Raw genomic sequence first — 20,185 nt, forward strand, 5'->3', positions numbered from 1 at the left:
GTTTAAAATTGTTTAGATAAAGAAAACTCCGTGACATTTACATCGTTGTAAATGCGAGCGTTTAATGTCCAATAACAATGTGATGATGTTAAGAAAATCCAATATGTTGGATAATCTACAGCGTGTGACAGTAGCATAGGGTGGGCAACCTAAATTTACGTTATGTTGGTTAGCAAGAAGTTATCGAGGCGATATAAAAGCAGAGGTAAAGAATAAACAGACCGACAGACAGGTATTTAGCGGCAGTCATAAAGTTTATCTTTCAGATTCAAGTAAAACCTTTATATGCCCGTGTATTAAAACATTTGCCTTGAGTTTTTTTTTCGACATCGCATGGACTATCAATTATTAAGACAGTAGTGGAAGTGTGGGTCTTCTTGTCAAAAATAGTACGGAGATTTATACCGTTGTGCATAAAAACTGACTCGTTCTTTAAGCGGGAATTTATTTTCGCTCATTGGCTTATTTTTAATTTTCGCGGGGATTTATTTTCGCTCATTGGTTTATTTTTAATTTTCGCGGGGACTTATTTTCGCTCATTGGCTTATTTTTAATTTTCAGGAGGGTTTTTTTTGGCGCATTAATTTCAAATTTTTGACGTGAGTTAACGTCGTTACAACATTGAAGAAAAGGAAAATGAAGCCATCTTGAACATAAGAAAGGACATGCACAGGGGGCTTTAATGAAATTTTGTATTTTTCTTTTCTTTTTGGATTACAATTTTTTTCTGATAATTTTTAAACTCTATCATTTCCTTGATTGACAATATCTTCCGTATTCGGAATGGATTTTTATATAAGGATAATTTTCGAAATTCAGCATTCAAAAACAGTGCTTTATTGGAATTCTGGGTGCTGCAATGGAGCCACTCAGATGAAAAGTTCGTCTATGTGTGATTGTGTTCCATTTGATTTGTCTTCTTGATATTTACACCAGCTGAATTCGGTGACGGGGCACATTCTGTGATCTTAACTACTCAGAATTTTAAATCCAGTACAACGATAAAATATGGCATTTCATATAGTGGCACTTTTTGTCGGATGGAAATGCCATAAATTTAGTAAGAGTGTCGTACTTTAAGGCATTGTTTAAGGGAAGAATCTTTCGTAGTACTAAAATTAGCGCGAAATTTTGGGAATTAACTTTCGCGGTAAAGTGTTCTGAGAATTTTTTGCAAGAATAAAGTTTTGTAGGATTTTAGAGTTTCGTTTAATCGCGTTTTGCGATTTTAACAATAAATTTTCGATTTTTTTTTAACTTTTGTGATTTTTTGCGCAAATAAACTTTCACGGTTGAGCAACTTGGACGTGTTTTGGGGAAGAAACTTTTCGCAGCAAGCAGGTTAAAAATACTGCGAAAGTTATATCCCGCTAAAGTTTCTTCTCTCAAAGTGGTTGTGTCAATGGACCGCGGGAATATTTCTGCTGCCACAACACTCACCATTGCAAAAGATTTTTCATGGCGTGTGCTGCAGGTATAAGTAGCTTTTCACCTTAAATTATAATCGCCTGGTCCTTCTTTCTATCCCAATATTCTGCACTGCTTGCAATGTTTCTATAGAACACAATTATCAACACATTTCCCTTCACTGTGACCATGCCATGTGGAGAAAACTATTTTGTTTACTACATTTATCTTTATTTTTTCAGTACCTTCACTCATGATTTCCTCAGCTGCATCCCCTTAGGTTCTAAACAGTAGGTCGGCAGCAGAAGTACTCGATAAATTGTCATCAGCAGAAGTGCTCGATAAATCGTCATCAGCAGAAGTACTCGATAAATTGTCATCAGCAGAAGTACTCGATAAATATGCACCTTGGGCATTTGAAACCTTTTTACTACGTAAAGATATTTGGCGCAGTATTTTGATTTACACGAGAATGTACTTTTGTTTTTGTTTTTTTTCTATTTTTCTGATTGCCATCATTTTCTTGCTAAGTAATAATAAGATTATAGATATAGAAAACCACAGAATACGCAAAGTCATACATGTTTAGCACTGTAGAATTGGAGTTAAAACAACTTCCATACAAATGGCGCATATAATACTTCCATCTCAGCTACGGAAGACGTGCAAGCGCAAGATATGCTCAACTAGACAACCGTCTAAGACATTAATCCCATTCTCATGCTAAACGCTAAGCAGCGACCATCAATTCACACTTTAAGTCTCTGGCATGACTTGTCCGGAAATAGAACCCGGGACCTTTTACACCGGAAGCGAACGCTCTACTACAAGTCTACCAGTCGGTACATAAAAACGTAAATCGTTATCCACAACACTGTCATGCTTTAAAGCGATAATAAAAGGTAGGCCATTATTGTTTGTGTGAAGTAAAACATGTGTAATCTGCAGAACAAAAAATAAAAAAGGTCAGGATTAATAGTCCATTTTGGACTGAAATGCACACATAAAGGCGTTGTTTACCTGTTGCTAAGGGCAAAATCTTTTTACCAGTAAAAAAAAGGGAAAAATGACTGAACAGTGATAAGAAATAGTAATAGTAAAATAAAAAATTCTTTACTTTAAAGGAGCGTACAAATTTTGCATAGCCAAAACACAAAATAAAAAAAAATATATATTTTCTACAGTAACCAATTTTTTACAAAAGATTTCATGTCTGATATGTACGTATTTTAAGATTGACAATTAAACTTGAATAGCTGAAATGGGAACAAAATGGTTAAACTACATGTTGAACAGTGTGGTCGTGTATAGCGGGCCACAAGATGTGGAACTGTGTAATTGAATTGCAAAAAAGTATTAGGAATTGGTTCACCAGCCCATTTAATTTTCATCTTATCATCGGTTTGAGCTTATAAAAAAAACTAATAAAAACTAATAAAAAATTGATACAGCAAATTTAAAGGTGTTTCTAGAAATTAATTATTGCAACTTTTTCACACCACATGCTCATATTTTTTCCAGAATCCTTGATATTATCTGACTAACAGAACTTGAGCTTTTATTAACTATTTTGTATATTGCTGCGTGATTGTGTTTAATTTATAAATTTACTTTCGTGTTCATCAAATTTTTAAATGTGTGTAATATTACTGTGTATTGTTATACCTTTTAAAGGGTCACGCGTTGCTTGTGTAATGGTGGTTGCTTTATTTAGGTTGCAGTTGTTGTTCTTTTTGTCGTCGTCGTCGCTGTTGTTGTTCTTTTGTTGTGGTTCTGGTTGTGGTGCTGTGATTTTTGTTACTTATATCGACAGTTCATCACAACAAAATTTAAGTCACCAGGCAATCAAGTCAAATGGAACAATTTAAAACTCGTTTAGACCAGCCCCAGGAAGCACGCATTTCTATTAATGTTAGTGGCGTTTTGTTTGAGACATTTGAAAGAACGTTACAGCAATATCCAGAAACTCTCCTTGGAAACCACGTTAAAAGAGAAAAATTTTATTGTTCAAGAACCAACCAATACTTTTTTAACAGACATAGATTATGTTTTGACGCCATTTTGTTTTTTTATCAGTCCCCAGGAAAGTTATATCGTCCATCAGATGTAAAACTACATGTGTTTGAAGCCGAATGTAAATTTTTTGAACTTCCGTCAGAAAACATATATGTCATGAAAACAAAAGAAGGAGCTGTTTGCAGTGACAATTTTAATGAAAAATTGTACACAACGCAAATACAGAGGGATTCGTTTCGTCAAAAAGTCTGGGATATTCTTGAAAATCCAGAGAGTTCTGGTTTTGCCCGAAATTTTGCTATTCTTTCCCTTTTTTTAATATTTACATCAATTATCACAGCGATTATGGATACGGTTGAAGAATATGCAAAACAAAATGGTAGCACGAGTAGTAGTAATCCTGCGATTATCTTAGAAATCTTCTTAAATACATTCTTTTTACTCGAATTTATAGGGAGAGCGTTATTCTCACCTAACAAGAAAATGTTCTTTCGAAGTAGTTTAAATATCATCGACGCATTGGTGGTCATTTCATTCTTTACGTCATTCTGTTTATCACGTGACGCACACTCATCACCAGGTTTCTTTAGAGTACTGCGAGTTTTACGTATATTCCGTTTGTTACGCCTTTCCAAACACTCTCTCCGTATGAAGGCGATTGGATTGATCATGCAGGACAGTTTAAAAGATTTACAATTGTTTTTCGTTTGTTTACTTATTATTGTGACATTTGGCGCGAGTATTATGTATTACGTCGAGCAGACAGATGAGCATACGCAATTCACAAGCATACCGCAAAGCATGTGGTGGGGAGTACAAACCTTTTTAACGCTAGGCTATGGTGACATTGTACCGAGAACAATCGTTGGGAAAGTTTTCTCCAGTATGTATATGGTGTTCGGTGTTGCTACTATCTCGTTACCAGTCCTCTCACTGGTCATGAAATTTACGCAGTATTATTCATTGCACCAGGGATATTAAATAATGCAATGGTGGTGTTCGTATTAATAATCAATCATTTGTTTACAACAATCTTTAGTTCACGCGATAAAAACATTTTATTGTATTTATTTGTCGTTTTTATTATTTATTACTGTTATAAGTGATTTTTATTGGAACAAAAAATTCAAGATGGTTCACGAGGTCTGTTGTAATGCAATAGGGATGGAGAGAAATATCCATAATGGAGAGTTACATATATATAGAAGAATCATGAGTTGAAGACAGTTAGTTGTTGTATGATACACAAATGTGTTGTTTATATATAAGTTGCTTCCCTACAACATAAAATTAAGTCACAGGTCAAAACGTATCGTGTATTTTATTTCGTGCCAAATGAAACTTTTTGACCTGTCAAATTTGACATACTGTCATTTCAAAACGATGGTGTGTTCATCTTTTTTGATTAAACGGATGATCTTTTTCTATTGAAGTTTTCGTTCTTTTGTTTTAAACGTTTGACGTCATGTATCACTTTTGGAATTTTATGCAAAACTAGTCGTCAGCCCACGGGTTCGCCCGTCCTTTTTATACCGCATTGCGTGCGTCTCGCTACTTGCGCTAATAAGCTACCATCTTGCGTGACAGACAGACGGACAGACGTATACGGGTATTATAATATAGATACGGTTGAAAACAAGATAAGCTACATTAAAAAACAATCAACTGAAAGACAAGAGAAAATGTAGAAAGCAAAAACAAAAAGAATTTACGGAGGATTTTATCGAGAAATGGCGGGAACGAACGGGTGAAAAACAAAAATGGCTATTTTTCCGGCATGTAAGTAATTTACAGACTCGAACATATAAATATATCTAGAATTTTTATCTTCTCGAGCCTTACTCATGTTTTCATCCAGAATGAGTCTTGCTGAAATATTTCTTTGTAATATACTTTTCGAAAAAAAAAATCGAACTAGTCTGTTCATTGCGCAATAGGTGTTTGCCGGATTTTTAATATGTGCGCGGGATATACAGAGTGTGAGCATTTTAACCAGTTCGTAGCCCCTTTAAATGAAACCACGCCTTTGCCACCAAAAGCGAAAACAATACAGAAAGATAATAAGGCTGCATATTGATAAAAACGCAGTTGTACAAAAGGAGAGGAGAACCCCCTTTGCTTTACGAAAACGAGTTGAGAACGAACTAAATAGACTAGAAAAACAAGAAATAATAATAGAAGATATTACTAAGTACCCCACTACATGGCTCAACCCATTAGTCGTCGCACCTAAAGATAACGATAACGTAAGAGTTTGTATAGACATGCGTTGTGCAAATAAAGCGATGACCAGAACACATTTTCCAGTCCCCACCGTAGACGACCTGTTAGTACAGTTTCAGGGTTTAAGCGTCTTCACTAAGTTAGATCCGAACAGTGCTTTTTAACAGTTGAAATTAAGGCGATGATACACAATCCAATTAATTAAATTCCATTTGTCGAAATTATTAAAATCGAATCTTGACAGGTGATACACCGAGAACAGATTTTTTGATATTTTTCTTTCGTTAACGAAGTTAAGAAATTGTCAGAACGTCGTACGTGGACGAAAAAGTGGCTGCAGAAAAGACCTAATTTAGGGGTGTGTGATATGTTATTAAACGAATTTCGATTAGAGCAAGAAAAAGAGTATTTTAATTTTCTTCGAATGTTTACTTACCTTCTTACTGTAACAGTCTCAACCAAATAATACTTTTTATAAATATGTGGCTATTAAAATAGCCTTTTTATTGTTTTTATTCCATATATACCATTTATTGTGAGAACGTGTGTTTCAGATAATGCACATAGAAAGGTGACAATTTTTTTCAAACTGAACTTTCTCTACCAAAACACCATGTTGAGTCCAAACAAAACAAGAAAACCTGTCGGTTTGAACACACAATCCAATCTTAATAAATCAAATGGAACATGGTTAAAATCTATGCAAGAAAGTGGGACGGCTTAAACACTCACAACTGCCAGAAGGCTATTCTGATTTTCTGTCAGTTGAAACAAGAAAGTTTTTAACTATCTAAGCTGTACTTGCATATAGAAGGTGATGTCCATTAAAAAAACACTGTATATAAAGAACTTTTACTATAAAAAAATATCAGTAATACTTTTTATTTATTTTCTTTTAATGAATTGTTTTTAAAAACCATGAATAACAAAAGAATACACAATTAACTATATACTAATCGATAAACCCTGTGGAAAAATCCACTAAGGCAGAATAAAAATGAAAAAGAAGCGTTTTTTGAATTTTGATGACGTCAGCAACCCATCCACAAAAAAATAATTTAGAAGCTTGTTTTTACGTTCCTCCATTGTGTAGAGCTGAAAGCGCTGATCAAGAAAATGTATAGCATCATGCAGGTTCAACGTTTGCAGAGATATTTGGGTTTGAAGGTTTTTTGATGATGTCATCAACCCATTCATTCCAAAACGGATTCGGGGACTCAGGTTTGGGAAAATTACCCAAATTAGTCCTAGGTGGTCCCTACATTGACGTCACCACCTCGTTTCCACGTTAAAGTAGTGTTATTTTCGTCGCGCCGTAAAGAAAATTTAACATATTAGACATGCATTTTTCGGTAACATGAAAGGAAAATGAAGACATCCACTTTGCCTGTCATAGACAAACACACTCTCCGTATTATTATATAGATATAAGTATATATATAATAAAAACAAAGATAACAACACTGGGTATGCGAAAAATCGATTCCTGTAAAACCCAATAGACAAGTCCTGTTTGTACCATCAGCACATCATATTACTGCAATTTTAAGTAACAAATTTGCAAATGAGAAAAAATATCACTTATGAAAGACAAGGAATTTATAAGTAGCAGCTTGGATGTGATTCTCAAAAATCTTCACAAACATATCGGAATAGAAGTAACATCAGGAAAAAAGTACAGGTATTTGGGACTTCAATCCTCAAAAATTGTGTTATTTAATACAACAATAAACGTTAAAACTGAGAAATAAAAACATAAATCTCTATGACAATGTTATGTAAATAATTAATATATATTTACATGAACATGTCATTTAAAGAGAATACATAAAATATATTAGGCAACCACATTGTTTTTCTTTCTTTTCGAATTAAATTGACGGTTGTCTGCCGAAACTGCCCGCACTTTCCCGAACTCGCCCAGAGCATTCCCGAAATGCAACACCTTGTAACATAAACATGGCAGACGACAGTTGAAAGCATGCGCTTGAAGAGAAAGGAGTTAATAAAGTTTATGTATACATTATTTATCAAGTAAATCATAATAAAAACCATCAAAAACAGTTCTTTTAAGCACTTCGCTACCACATAGTTAGTTCATTTAATTCTTATACTTTTTAAAGAGGGTGAAAAAATCAGTTAAACTTTTGTACGGAAAGCGACATATTCGCCTTTTGCACAAAAATGAATAAACGGCGCGCCATTAAACAACTTTTTGTTCCTGAAGTTTCGTTTCCAAACACTAGCCACCTAAGGTGTGAGTCGGTAACTTGTACAGGAATATGAAATACGTTTATCTTAAGCTAGACTTAACTACACTATAATAAATACAACATTATGAGCACTAGATCCTAAGACATTCTTTTAAAAATCAATGTCAACCTGCTTTATAAATAAAAATTTTACCCCCTCGGCTATTTTCTCATGTAATCTTGCACATGAATTGGCTCCGCGTAAAATATTCACCAATGTGTTCCTTTTTTATTCCGAGACGAAGAAAGGCTAAACCAAATACACATTCCTGCGGATTGTGTGAAAAATGGCAGAGTTTTAAACCAGTAACTCCCATCTGCATTTGACACTGGGTAAAATACTGATGATTTTTGTTCAGAACTAACTTTTTGGTTCTTGCTTTTTGGTATAAATTGCCAGAGACAACAAATTTTGTGGATGATTGTAGCTAGAACAAGCTATGTGATGGGACATTCCTACACGGTAGAAATTTCTCACTCAAAAAATAGCTAAATTTATGCTAGCTACATTGGTAGTTTTGTCCCAGTTAAGTAGTTAATTTTATGCTAGCTTTGTAAAAGTTATATGGAGTGTCAATTATACGCTGTGATGATCGACAATCAGCCTTTAAAAAACAATAACTTGAGGTTGGTTCAACTTTATGATAGAATATTGGGCCAAGCCAACCATTACTATAATAGTTATAAGCTTTCGAACTTTTCTAGTCATTTGAATCTGAGCTACCAACCTCACTAGGGTTAAACATTAAGTAATTGATTATAGCATACAGTATGCATGGCCAAAACTTTATGCCATCATTCTCACAGAGCCATCCAGAAGAAAGATACTTTGGGTCAGGAAGTACAACACCAGATTCACTGACTGTAAGCTTAGCCTGGTAATCTTTAGGTAAAGCCTCTACTTCCACTGCAGTTTTGATGACTGGAACATTATTTTCGCTAGCTGCAAACACCCTAGCTACTAATTCGCATTTTCTCCCATTAACCTTCAGATCTCTCAACTTCAAATACCTCAAATACCTCAAATACCTCTTTAAATCGTCTACTTTCATATCATTTCAAACTTTTTAGATCTAACAACACTATAACTACGTTCTCAAAAAAACTTAATTGGTTTACCCCAAACTCATCCCAGTCTTTTTATTAACGCGGTCTGGCGCTATGTTGATTTGGTGTATCCAACTGAACATGCCGAAAGCATACGATTTTTACATCATGCACGATCCAATTTGTCGAATTCGAAAAATCGAAACATGGAGGCATAAAAGAACAGGAGATACAACTCACAAATCTTTAAAATCTATTCCAATTTCTATTGAAAGCGGTGTCCTTTAAAACTATGCGCGATGCGAAATTCACGGGATATTCACAGATTTGCAGTACACGTGCGTTTGTTTACGTTTTTAAAAAGCCATTTAAATACATATTCCCTGAAGGCTGAGGTCTATGGCTTCTGAGTTTTATCAGCCAATCATCTTTAAAGGATATGTAAACTTTAGAAGTACGAGGAAACTTAAGTATTCTTGAGAGAAAGTGGAGAACATTAAAAGTATGTGTTGCAAAAACTGGCTTAAAACATAAGATATACGTGCGCCGTTGTAACGCCGTTGTAACTATGGCACAATTAATGTTAAATTGATAATTAAATAATAATTAAATTAATGGACAGTTAGTTCGAGTTGGCCAATCACAATTCGTGTTTAAACTATCGACCAACTTCCCGCGGGCAAATTTAAAGATGAGTTCGTTTCTTTGAATGCGGCACCTGTTTTTGCACACGCATGATTTCAAGAAGATGTATCTCCTGTTCCTTTACACCTCCATGCTTCAAACAAGTACCACATAATACTGAATCTCTAGTTTTCAAATAGGAAGAGGAAAAGCAGGTAACGAATAACCGCACAGCCAGCCTACAACACAAAAAGGTCAACTCAAAGAGGAGAAGCCCGAGGAAAGAAAAAAAAATCAATGAATGTTACCTGCATTTCTCTCTCCTGTGTGTAAACGAGGTAACCTTTACGACGACTGCATCTCCTGTGGAATCATTCGATAGATCGTGGAAAGTCCACTCAGAAGTACTGTAAAGGCTATATACCTAACTTTTGTTATTTAGGGAACTAACAAGCTTAGTTTTTTGCATTGAAATATATTTTTTTGTTAATATCGGTTTTCTTTGTTGCCGTGGTTATACGTTACTGTTTTTTCCCTTTCTTCTCTAAGTTAAGAACTACGAGTTATAGTCGACTCCTTTGGTGTTATCGTCCGAAATGATAAAAAACACAAAAGTCCTCAGAAACTTGGATTGAATGTCTTAAACTGAATTGAATTTACTTCAGGTCTCATGTAAATTGCCTCTAAGATATAGAATTACAAATGTCAGAATAAAAATGTGATAAGGGTTAGGTCTATCTATTTTAAGTGGAATATGAAATAAAAAGGACAATAAAATATAATATTACAATCTTGCTCTCAATTAGATCAATTTCTTCAAAGGGAAAACAACATACATATTTATGATTTTTATATACGATAAGCAAAACGGAATTTTAAATAAAAAAATAATATATAATAAAAATGGTTTAACACACGTATTTAAGAAAAAAGCATTGTGTCGTGATTAATGTTTTAGCACCTTTTTTTCGAGTTTCTCTTGTGTCCTATATATTTTCTTTTGCCAGTGAAGCCTTTGAACAGAATTTTTTATTGTAAAAAAACTTTTCCCATCCAGAAATTAGGAAGAGTCAATTTATTAGGTAAAAAGTAGGGTTAAAAGTTTCGCCAGTGATATGTCTTTTCACTGAATTTAAAAGCATATGGGTCGCATCAATTACAATTGACTTTTTCTATATATTTTAACTTTCAAGAAATTATTAAAATTCGTTATCAGCAACTAGTAAACATGTTCCTTCATTTGCTTATTTTAACAAAAATACCATTTTTCCGGTTTCAAAAAGCATCTTAGATTTTAAGGTACATTTTTTTATTAGAACAATTTTTAAAAACAAGAAGGCTGTGAATAACCCCCAAAAATAAGAGAATGGCAAGGTTGAAATTTTACTGATATTTTGTTTTACTAAAAAACAACACAGAAGCATAGAAAAATACATCTGATACGAAGAATATTTCGCAGAATAACTTGTTGCTATGTTGAATTTTACAGCTTGCATCACAATTATTTGTAATATGGTTTAAAATAAAATAAAAAAAATGTTTAAAAATTATTTTTTTCAAAAAATCTACAAGTCGCGAATTTCCCGCAGCCAGTCGAAAGTGTTACTTTTTCATATGCGTAGGTTATGTAAGCAGCATTTAAGTTGCGCTAGTTGCACTTTCTTAAAATTCTGTCTGAAATGCTTTCCACCAAAGTTTTTCTTCCCTAAATACTTTTACCAAGATTTTACGGAGGGAATTTTAGGCATTGTTTCATGCAAATTATGTAAAAACTGGAAAATAATAGCTGTAGTAATTAAATAAAATGGTAAAATTTACTCTATAACTAAAGTAACTGAATTTTGAGCATATAGTGGTATTTTTGAGAAATTCAAGCTTCCAATGACGTCACAGAAAAAAGTGCTGACATAAGAAAAAAAATTATTTCTGCTATTTTTGACAAGTTGGATTTCCTTTGATAAATAGCGGAACAAAAATTCAAAACATATGTATAAAAAGAAAAATTTTCCGTAAAGCACTTAATATATTGTTGTAAGTCAGCAGCGCTACGACAGCTACTACTGCCATAAAAATATGTAATCGTTATTATAGAATATGCTTTCTCCTCAACTTATTGCACTCAACTTATGAAAGCCTAATTCATTACGAGGTGACGGATTATTTTCAGAAATCTTTGTGAAGGTGGGAGATAATTGGGGATTATTGGAAGCTATGTGACATTTCCCTGCTGGCTTATAATTGACAATACTTTCTAGATTGCTGTAAACGCATGCGCGATTTGCCTTGATAACTCAGAAAATAAGTTTTATCTCAAATTACAATCTTTTCACTATGTCCTATTTACTGAATATCAAATTATAAATATTCCATAACGTGAAAATAAAAAAGCATAAATGTCAACATTTTAAGTAAAGGAAGAAAAAAGAATTAAAAAAACAGTACACTCTTTCCATCTCGAATCCGCAGGAAACCGGGATCTAGGATCAGCCTCCTTACAAGGCTTGTCCAAATATCAGAAAACCTGACAAGCTTGTGAACGAGATTTGAAATGAATTAAAAAGTGAACAACAGACCAGAATGTGTTGGAAACAGAGAGTTCGCTGTATACATATGCGCGCATGTATTTTTTGTAGTGACAATTTCAACGAGTATATATGTACATCATTGCGAATGCTCACAAATAATTTTCTAGCTGATACCTGACGATACGCGTCAATTACAAAATGTATAACAGGCCATCGAAAAATGACGTAATGCCGGTTAAAAATAATCGGATCCGCAGGTAAAAACGAAATATAATGTCCTCGCGTAAAGGATATGTTTTTTATCATTCGGACCGAACCATATTCGAGGTTAGAAATACAAGTTATAATCTCAAGCCACCTTTATCTCCTCTGTAACTCATAATACGAAGTAAGCTTCATTATCAACGACAGAACAGGTAAAGATATAGTCGAAACACCAAGTACCATATAGATACTGGAAAGAGCTTTTCCAATAATCGTTGTGGGGACTATATCTCCATAACCCAGTGTCAAGAACGTTTGGACTGCCCACCACATGCTGCGTGGAATACTGGTGAATTGCGTGGTACCATCACTTTGCTCTACGTGATACATGACGCTGGCGCCGAATGTCACTATGATGAGCAAACAAACGAAAAACAATTGTAAATCTTTTAAACTGTCCTTTACAATCAATCCAATCGCCTTCATTTGCGGTGAATGTTTTGACGTTCGAAACATTCTTAGTACGCGCATAATACGAACAAGTCTTAATATCCGGGGAGAATAAAAATTTGTCTCAAATATTAAGAAGCCTATAAAGTATGGTATAATAACAATGATGTCGACCCAATTCATTGCATTACGAAGGAATTTCTTCTTTTTAGGTGCTAATATCATACGGAGTGTGAGTTCTGACAGGAACCAAAAGTTCAGGAAAAATTCAGCATAGAGCCATTGCTTGCTCTGATAGTAACCGTCGCTAGTTTCCATCAGGTTGGTAAACACTGACAAAAAGACAAGCAAAAGAGATATTAATGCGAAACATCTGGCAAATATCGAGGAACTCGGAAATTCTAAGAATTCCCAAATTTTCATTCGCAGAGAGGTGTCTTGAGTCACATGAGGTCTTAGCTTAGCTTGAATAGTTTCATTCAAAATAGCACCTTTCCTTTTCTTCATAGCCACAATATTAGCATTTGGAATCTCATAGAAATTACACTCCTCTACAAAGATCTTCAAATTAATGTCAGGTGGACAATACAGTTTTCCGGAAGATTGATAAAAAAACAATATTGCTTGGAAAGATGGTATATTTCGATCGAAGAAAAACTGTTTTGTGTTTGGACAAAAGAATTTGCTTCTCTTTTGTTTGTCTCCAAGTAACGTTTCGGGGTATTTTCTCAACGTTTCTTCTTGTGTTTCGAACAGGCTTCCACTCACGTTCAGGGATATTCGAGACATCGCGACTTTGATGCATCTAAAGTTACAAGAAATGTTTTAAATACATCCAAGCATGAGAGTATCATCATCTACTATCATACCGTCGATCTCAGACGACGCCTCCTGTCTCAGACAAAAACGTCAAAGCACCAGTATAAAAGGTACTACTTTCCATGTTTACAAAAGTGTGAATTTTTGTTCTAAACGCACACATTCCAAAGTTAAAAAAACCCAGACCATATAAGGGTATAATGGTTTTTGTATGTTATTAATAGCATTTTTTGGAAAGACGAAATCCAATAGGTATATACTGAAATAATTTTATTTTTACTATATTCAGTTAAATTTTCACCCATTATAAAGCCAATAGTTGTTCTTTAATATAATAGATATTTGAAAGCGAAATTTTCTGCAGAATCAAAATTGTTGCGATTTTGCGAAACTTGTGTGCGTAGATTTTGCGTCACAAATATATATAACGTACTATAAAATAATGTAGGAAAAAAGCTCAGAATATAATATAAGATTAATTTGAAAGAACCTCCGGTTGGAGTCGATTTTTTTGCTTTTGTATATAACAAAGTGTAGGCAACCAGCCTTTGGCAATTAGCAGCAAACACAAACATAGATACACAAAAGAATCTCACGTAATGTTTAAAAAAGATATTGGAATTCAAAGAAAAAAGCTACGGTTTTCCAGGTCGCATCGACAGTAAAACGACCAAAATAAGCTAAAAAATATTGCATCATGCTGTCCGAGTTAATATATTATTTAGCTTGCATACCTTTAATACTTTATAACTTCATCTTTCACAAATTTAACAAAAACATGCAACTTCCAAGTCCTGATTATTCCTTGTCTGACTAGCGCGCCCTACTTATCTACCAGACAGCTGAAATCGATGTGTCTGCTGACGTCATTCCTTTCAATCAGAGATATAGATTATTAACTACCCGTCTCAGTAAGTTTTAATCCGCATATTTTCACCTGCATTTTTTACAATACGATTTATTTGTTTTATATTTGTTTTATTATTTTACACAATCTCCTTTCTAAAAATACTTCGATTACGAAAGCTTAAGTTTGAAACTTGATTGAATTCCAAGCCACATCACACCTCCGTAAAAGTTTAATATATCGTTATTTTATAATATAAATATTTACGGATAGGTACAATATGTTCTGAAAGAATTAAAAAACAAACAAGCCTAGAAAGGCATCCACCTTAATCCTATGTAACCTAGGGTTTCCAGCTGCTTGAACTCTGGAGTACATGAGACCATCTTGGAAAATAACATAACAAACAATATAACCGTAAGACATTAACTAAATAATGTTATGAGAACTAATCTTTACATCTGGCGTATTTTCACGTAAAAAACACTAGGATATTAAATTTCTTCACTTCGACAGGTAGTCGACAGGATTGATTGTAATAACTGTCTTATTCTTAGTTATAACTTTTCGTCCAAGGTTATAAAAAACAAAATTTAACGTCCTTATTGTTTCATAATGATAGATCTCGCACAATGCAAGCTGGATACCTTAAATTCCGCAAAACTAGACTGTGTTTCTCTACCTGGTTAGCTTTTGAGCCCTTGCCCGCCCATCTCGCCATTCACGCAGATCAATGGAATAATAATTTTTTTTGGCAGCAAAAATAAAATACTTGATTTGCAACAAGCTCGCTTAACCTTAACACATGAACAGCGGTATTTTAGAGGAACAAGCAGAAACTGTCAGGCTGTCGCGTGCTGGAGGTAGCGATAACGCTAGCTAGCCGTGGTGAAAACACCACTGTGTTGTTTAAAACAAGCAGCATGTTGATTTCCACTTATACTTCTATGGCACAGCTAAATGAATTTTGGATTTTAACTTAATAAAAAATGGCGGTAGAGCCAAGAACTAAATTAGTATAGATAAAAAAATTTTCTTTCACTAGACAACAGCTTCGATATATGCTTGATCTCTATTGATATTTAGTTAGTATCAGCTAGTACAAATTTTGTACCTTTTAATATCTTTAAAACGCATCACACAATATAGATCTACCTTACATGATATTAAAATCATTTAAAATCTGCATGTAAAAAATTTTACTGACGCTTTGACCGGTAATTTGATAAGACTTTTATTAGGTTAAATATTTAATTCACTTAAGATGCACTTTATAGACTTCATTGGAACGTTCTGGACTTATACAAGTTTAATTGGTCGTGGCTTCTACGCACGCGCCTCTATTAGCAATTAATAAGTTTACTTCAACTTTTCATAATTTGCTCTGTTTTTTGTCTAAAATTGCTAAACGGCTCATTTTGAATTTCCTGGCATAGCATAAAGCCGACTTCTTAACAAGGAAGTGCTTATCAGTGACTACAAAGCAGCTCTTAATTTTGGATTATCGTGGCATGCATGAAAATTAATACCGAGGCGGTGGAAAAGGTATTTAAGAACATCAAGGAAACTGCAGAATACCAAGAAGCAATTATAGAAAAAGTAACGAAAAAACTGTCATAGCTTGTGCTACGATATAAAACCAAAAAGCTCGGAGACTCAAGTCCTTATCTCCATATTTATATATATTAACTCACTTAAAAAATTACTATTGAAATGGAAGAAAGTGTTATTTCTCATCGTGAGGAGAGGAAGAAACGTATTTCATTTAATGTGAGTGGAGAAATCTATGAAACGCACGAGAACACACTGCAAAGATATCCCCAAACACTTCTTGGTAATGTATCAAAAAGGAGAAATTTCTTTTGTTCCAAAACAAACCAATATTTTTTTAATCGCCATAAACTTTCTTTTGAAGCTATTTTGTTCTTTTATCAATCAACAGGGAAATTATACCGACCGCCGGACGTTAGTTGGCGATTATTTGAAGCTGAGTGTAAGTTTTTTGAACTTCCCGAAGTTTCCATCACAGCGATGAAAGAAAGGGACGGTATATATTGTATTAAAAACCCAAAGAAACTTTTCCAATCAACAAACATACATCCCCTTAGAATAAACTTATGGGACTTTTTGGAGAATCCAGAAACATCTATCTTTGCCCGAAATTTTGTCTTTCTGTCTTCGCTGATTGTGTTAATGTCTGTCGTGTTTGATATTATTGAAACAACAGGCTTAGGAAGAAACAACAAATCGCTTTGCTATGTCATCGAGCTCTTCTCAAATTCATTTTTTGGTACTGAACTACTACTCAAAATAATATCCTCGCCTAACCGTTCGGAACTATTAACACAATTTCTCACCTGGATTGACATAGTTATAATTGTACCCTACTTTTTATTACTCGCCTTAGTTGGTTCAGATCTCGAATCTCTGGAGTTCTTGCATGTTTTAAGAATTTTTCGAGTTTTTCGCATCCTTCGCGTATTCCGGTTAACACAGTATTTTGGACAGGTAAACTCGGCTGCTCTCATTCTGAAAGACAGTCTCAAAGATTTACAATTATTCTGTCTTACTTTATTCATCATTATTACGTTCGGTGCAGCTGTAATGTACCATATTGAGAGTAGTATTCCTGACACAGAGTTTAAAAGCGTCCTTCATTGTATGTGGTGGGCCATTCAGACATTCCTGCCTGTTGGATACGGAGATATAGTGCCCCAGTCTTCTACTGGGAAATTTTTTTCGTGCATGTACATGATATTCGGTGTTACGTCAGTCTCGTTACCAGTTCTCTCACTTACCATGAAATTTGTGGCGTTTTACTCATTTCATGATCAAAAGTAGAGATAAACGATATTCGAGCTGTTGTTAGAAATGTATACAACACTTACCACAAAATATACATGTGTACGATACACCAGTACGCAATTGTTTTGTACTTTTCGAAAGAAGAAATGAGATAAAAGTTTACCATCTAGTTGCGCTCAAAATAACTTATCGGAATGCACTGTGTTTGACACACAATGTGTGGACACAAGAATTCATCGTTCAATGTTGGATATACTTCTAATGAATTTACTGCACAATGTAAGGGACACACTCTAACTGAATTTGCCGCACAATGTTGGCCATGCTTGACATGAATTTGCCGCACAACTTGGGACACACTTTACATGACTTCTTGAAGCAAATTTCTTATGGAATTTAAAACAATTTAGAGACCTTCATATTTGTAACACGACAAGACATAGATAAAAGAAGGATTTCAAACAACGCGATTTAGTGTTACTAAATTTTTGCGCTAGTCATTAAGTAACACAAACAAAAGTGTAAAATATAGTATAATAGTGTTTGTTTGCGTTACCTACTTTCCCTAATTTCTAAGCACTATTAGATTTTGAGAAAAAATATCTGTAAAGCCAGCCGGCTGGGTCGGAAAAAGGGGACGAGACGGGGGAGCAACCCCGCTTTAGCCCCGCCCCCTTGTCATTTGTTTTACATAATTGTTAAAATATATCGCGAAACCTTTTTACATGTAGATCCCTTTTTAAAAACTAACTGCAAAGTTCAATTAACAAATGTTAAAAGTTTATTTCCCTGGTAGATCACATAAACAAAACTTTAATCGCTTTGTAGGTCACATCAACAAATGTTTTATTCCCCTAGCAGGTCACATCAACAAATGTTTTATTCCCCTAGCAGCTTACATCAACAAAAGTTAAATTGCTTGGTAGGTCACATCAACAAAAGTTTAATCGCTTGGTAGGTCACATCAACAAAACTTTATTCGCTTGGTAGTTCACATTAACAAAAGTTTAATCGCTTGGTACGTTACATCAACAAATGTTTTATTCCCTTGGTAGGTTACATGAACAAAACTTTATTCGCTTGGTAGTTCACATTAACAAAAGTTTAATCGCTTGGTACGTTACATCAACAAATGTTTTATTCCCTTGGTAGGTTACATGAACAAAACTTTATTCGCTTGGTAGTTCACATTAACAAAAGTTTAATCGCTTGGTACGTTACATCAACAAATGTTTTATTCCCTTGGTAGGTTACATGAACAAAACTTTATTCGCTTGGTAGTTCACATTAACAAAAGTTTAATCGCTTGGTACGTTACATCAACAAATGTTTTATTCCCTTGGTAGGTCACATCAACAAAACTTTATTCGCTTGGTAGTTCACATTAACAAAAGTTTAATCGCTTGGTACGTTACATCAACAAATGTTTTATTCCCTTGGTAGGTTACATGAACAAAAGTTTAATCGCTTGGTAGGTTACATGAACAAAAGCGATACCTACCTACCAAGCGATTTAACTTCTGTTGATGCAATCTTCTAAGGTATCAAACCTTTGCTGATTTGACCTTCCAAGCGATTTACCTTTTGTTGGTCACATGAACAAAGGTTTAATACCTTGGTAGGTTACATGAACGGCTTACTTATATTCGCTAGCCATTTTTTCTAGGTTCTAAGAACAAGATAATGTGAAAATTTATTTCTGTACACTTATCTCATCAAGCATTCGATTATCTTTAAAGATTCAAATGTAAAACAAGAAACCCTGCGGCTTAAAAATATACTGAACTTTGAAGAGGAAATCATTGAATATTCTAACATTTTAAAATTCAATTTTTGATTATCATTGTAACTGTAAATCATAGCTAACTTAATTTACATAAAATTCATTTCTCTATAAGAACAATTTTAAAAGAATAATAATAATAAGCCTGAAAATTGATGAACAATAAAAACAAAATAAGAACAACGGCAAGGCTGAAAATTTATCTATTTTCTCTTTTTCTCTGAAAAACAACTTTGAAATTATCTTTAATGGTGGTAGCAATTTTTTTTACATAATCAGTTACGAAAGTTATTTTCAGACTACATATTCTAATTTTTTCTTTTATAACACACTTGTCACGATTTTTAGCTATAATTCATTATCTTTCACCAGAAATATTCAGCTTTGACAGTTCCTCTTTAACTTAAAATCATGAATAATTAATTAGTTCTGCTGAATATGGCTTTAGTCTACGTGCTTGCAAAATTGTACAGAAGGAAATGACGTAATTATTAAAGGGAAACGTTAATTACATCAAAGATAATATCATCTTAATTATGCTACACTGCACGAGCTTTAACTTTCGATAGCATATAAACTTTAAAATAAAGTATTGTTCATTGGATAATAAAACCATTTGTTGCACTGTTAGGATTCTTATTGGCTTAAAACTCATTTCAGCCTCGCTCTCAGAAAAACATCTGTCAAAACGAAGATTTAGGCTTTAGCCTGGATAAGTTTCGGGCGTCCATCCTGGCTGCGCTGTCTCTATCTATCTCTCTATCTATCTTTTCCCACTGGCCGACATCAATAAATGCGAAACACTTTATATGTAATATACCAATGTCTTCATAAACCCATTTCTGCACGATGTTATGTCATTGCTTACTTTAATGTCCAATTCTAAAGGAAATCGCGCCTGTCCGTGTTTTTATTAAAAAAAATGAAGTTGGGGAGGTTACAACATTTTTTACGAGAACAACAAGTAATGTTAGCCAATATTAGTCATATATTAGGCACATTATACTTTTGCAAGTAAGCTGATCAGTTCCCAATTTTGTTTTCTACTATTTTTAATAATAACGTATTTGTAGACCAGATTACATCATTTTTTTATTGCAATTGTCAACCTAATGATGTGGACTTGTTTTGTCACAATATTTAATAAAAAAGACAAATTGATCTTAGATTAAGAAACACACGA

The 20,185-nt window shown here is 34.0% G+C and overlaps 3 protein-coding genes across 3 annotated transcripts; 2 read left to right on the forward strand and 1 right to left on the reverse strand.

The window, feature by feature from the left end:
* The first annotated feature begins 105 nt into the window (after positions 1 to 105).
* LOC130621850 (potassium voltage-gated channel subfamily A member 2-like) lies at positions 106 to 5,169 on the forward strand. The gene has a single exon (XM_057437203.1). The coding sequence runs from the start codon at positions 3,262 to 3,264 to the stop codon at positions 4,402 to 4,404; it is 1,143 nt and encodes a 380-aa protein (XP_057293186.1). The 5' UTR covers positions 106 to 3,261; the 3' UTR covers positions 4,405 to 5,169.
* Positions 5,170 to 11,805: 6,636 nt separating this feature from the next.
* On the reverse strand, positions 11,806 to 14,572 carry LOC130622099 (potassium voltage-gated channel subfamily A member 2-like). The gene is made up of 2 exons (XM_057437503.1): positions 14,302 to 14,572; positions 11,806 to 13,553 (listed from the first exon to the last, which is right to left on the reverse strand). Exon 2 carries the CDS (start codon positions 13,535 to 13,537, stop codon positions 12,455 to 12,457), a length of 1,083 nt encoding a protein of 360 aa, XP_057293486.1. The 5' UTR covers positions 13,538 to 13,553; positions 14,302 to 14,572; the 3' UTR covers positions 11,806 to 12,454.
* Positions 14,573 to 16,010: 1,438 nt separating this feature from the next.
* On the forward strand, positions 16,011 to 17,255 carry LOC130621293 (potassium voltage-gated channel subfamily A member 10-like). The gene has a single exon (XM_057436594.1). The coding sequence runs from the start codon at positions 16,128 to 16,130 to the stop codon at positions 17,253 to 17,255; it is 1,128 nt and encodes a 375-aa protein (XP_057292577.1). The 5' UTR covers positions 16,011 to 16,127.
* The last annotated feature ends 2,930 nt before the right edge of the window (positions 17,256 to 20,185 follow it).

Source organism: Hydractinia symbiolongicarpus, chromosome 12, assembly GCF_029227915.1.
Source record: "Hydractinia symbiolongicarpus strain clone_291-10 chromosome 12, HSymV2.1, whole genome shotgun sequence".
Classification (NCBI taxonomy): Eukaryota; Metazoa; Cnidaria; class Hydrozoa; order Anthoathecata; family Hydractiniidae; genus Hydractinia; species Hydractinia symbiolongicarpus.

What these genes read in the sequence shown, in the direction of transcription:
- LOC130621850 (XM_057437203.1), top strand. Translation starts at nt 3,262, where the DNA reads ATGGAACAATTTAAAACTCGTTTAGACCAGCCCCAGGAAGCACGCATT.
- LOC130622099 (XM_057437503.1), bottom strand. Translation starts at nt 13,537, where the DNA reads ATGTCTCGAATATCCCTGAACGTGAGTGGAAGCCTGTTCGAAACACAA.
- LOC130621293 (XM_057436594.1), top strand. Translation starts at nt 16,128, where the DNA reads ATGGAAGAAAGTGTTATTTCTCATCGTGAGGAGAGGAAGAAACGTATT.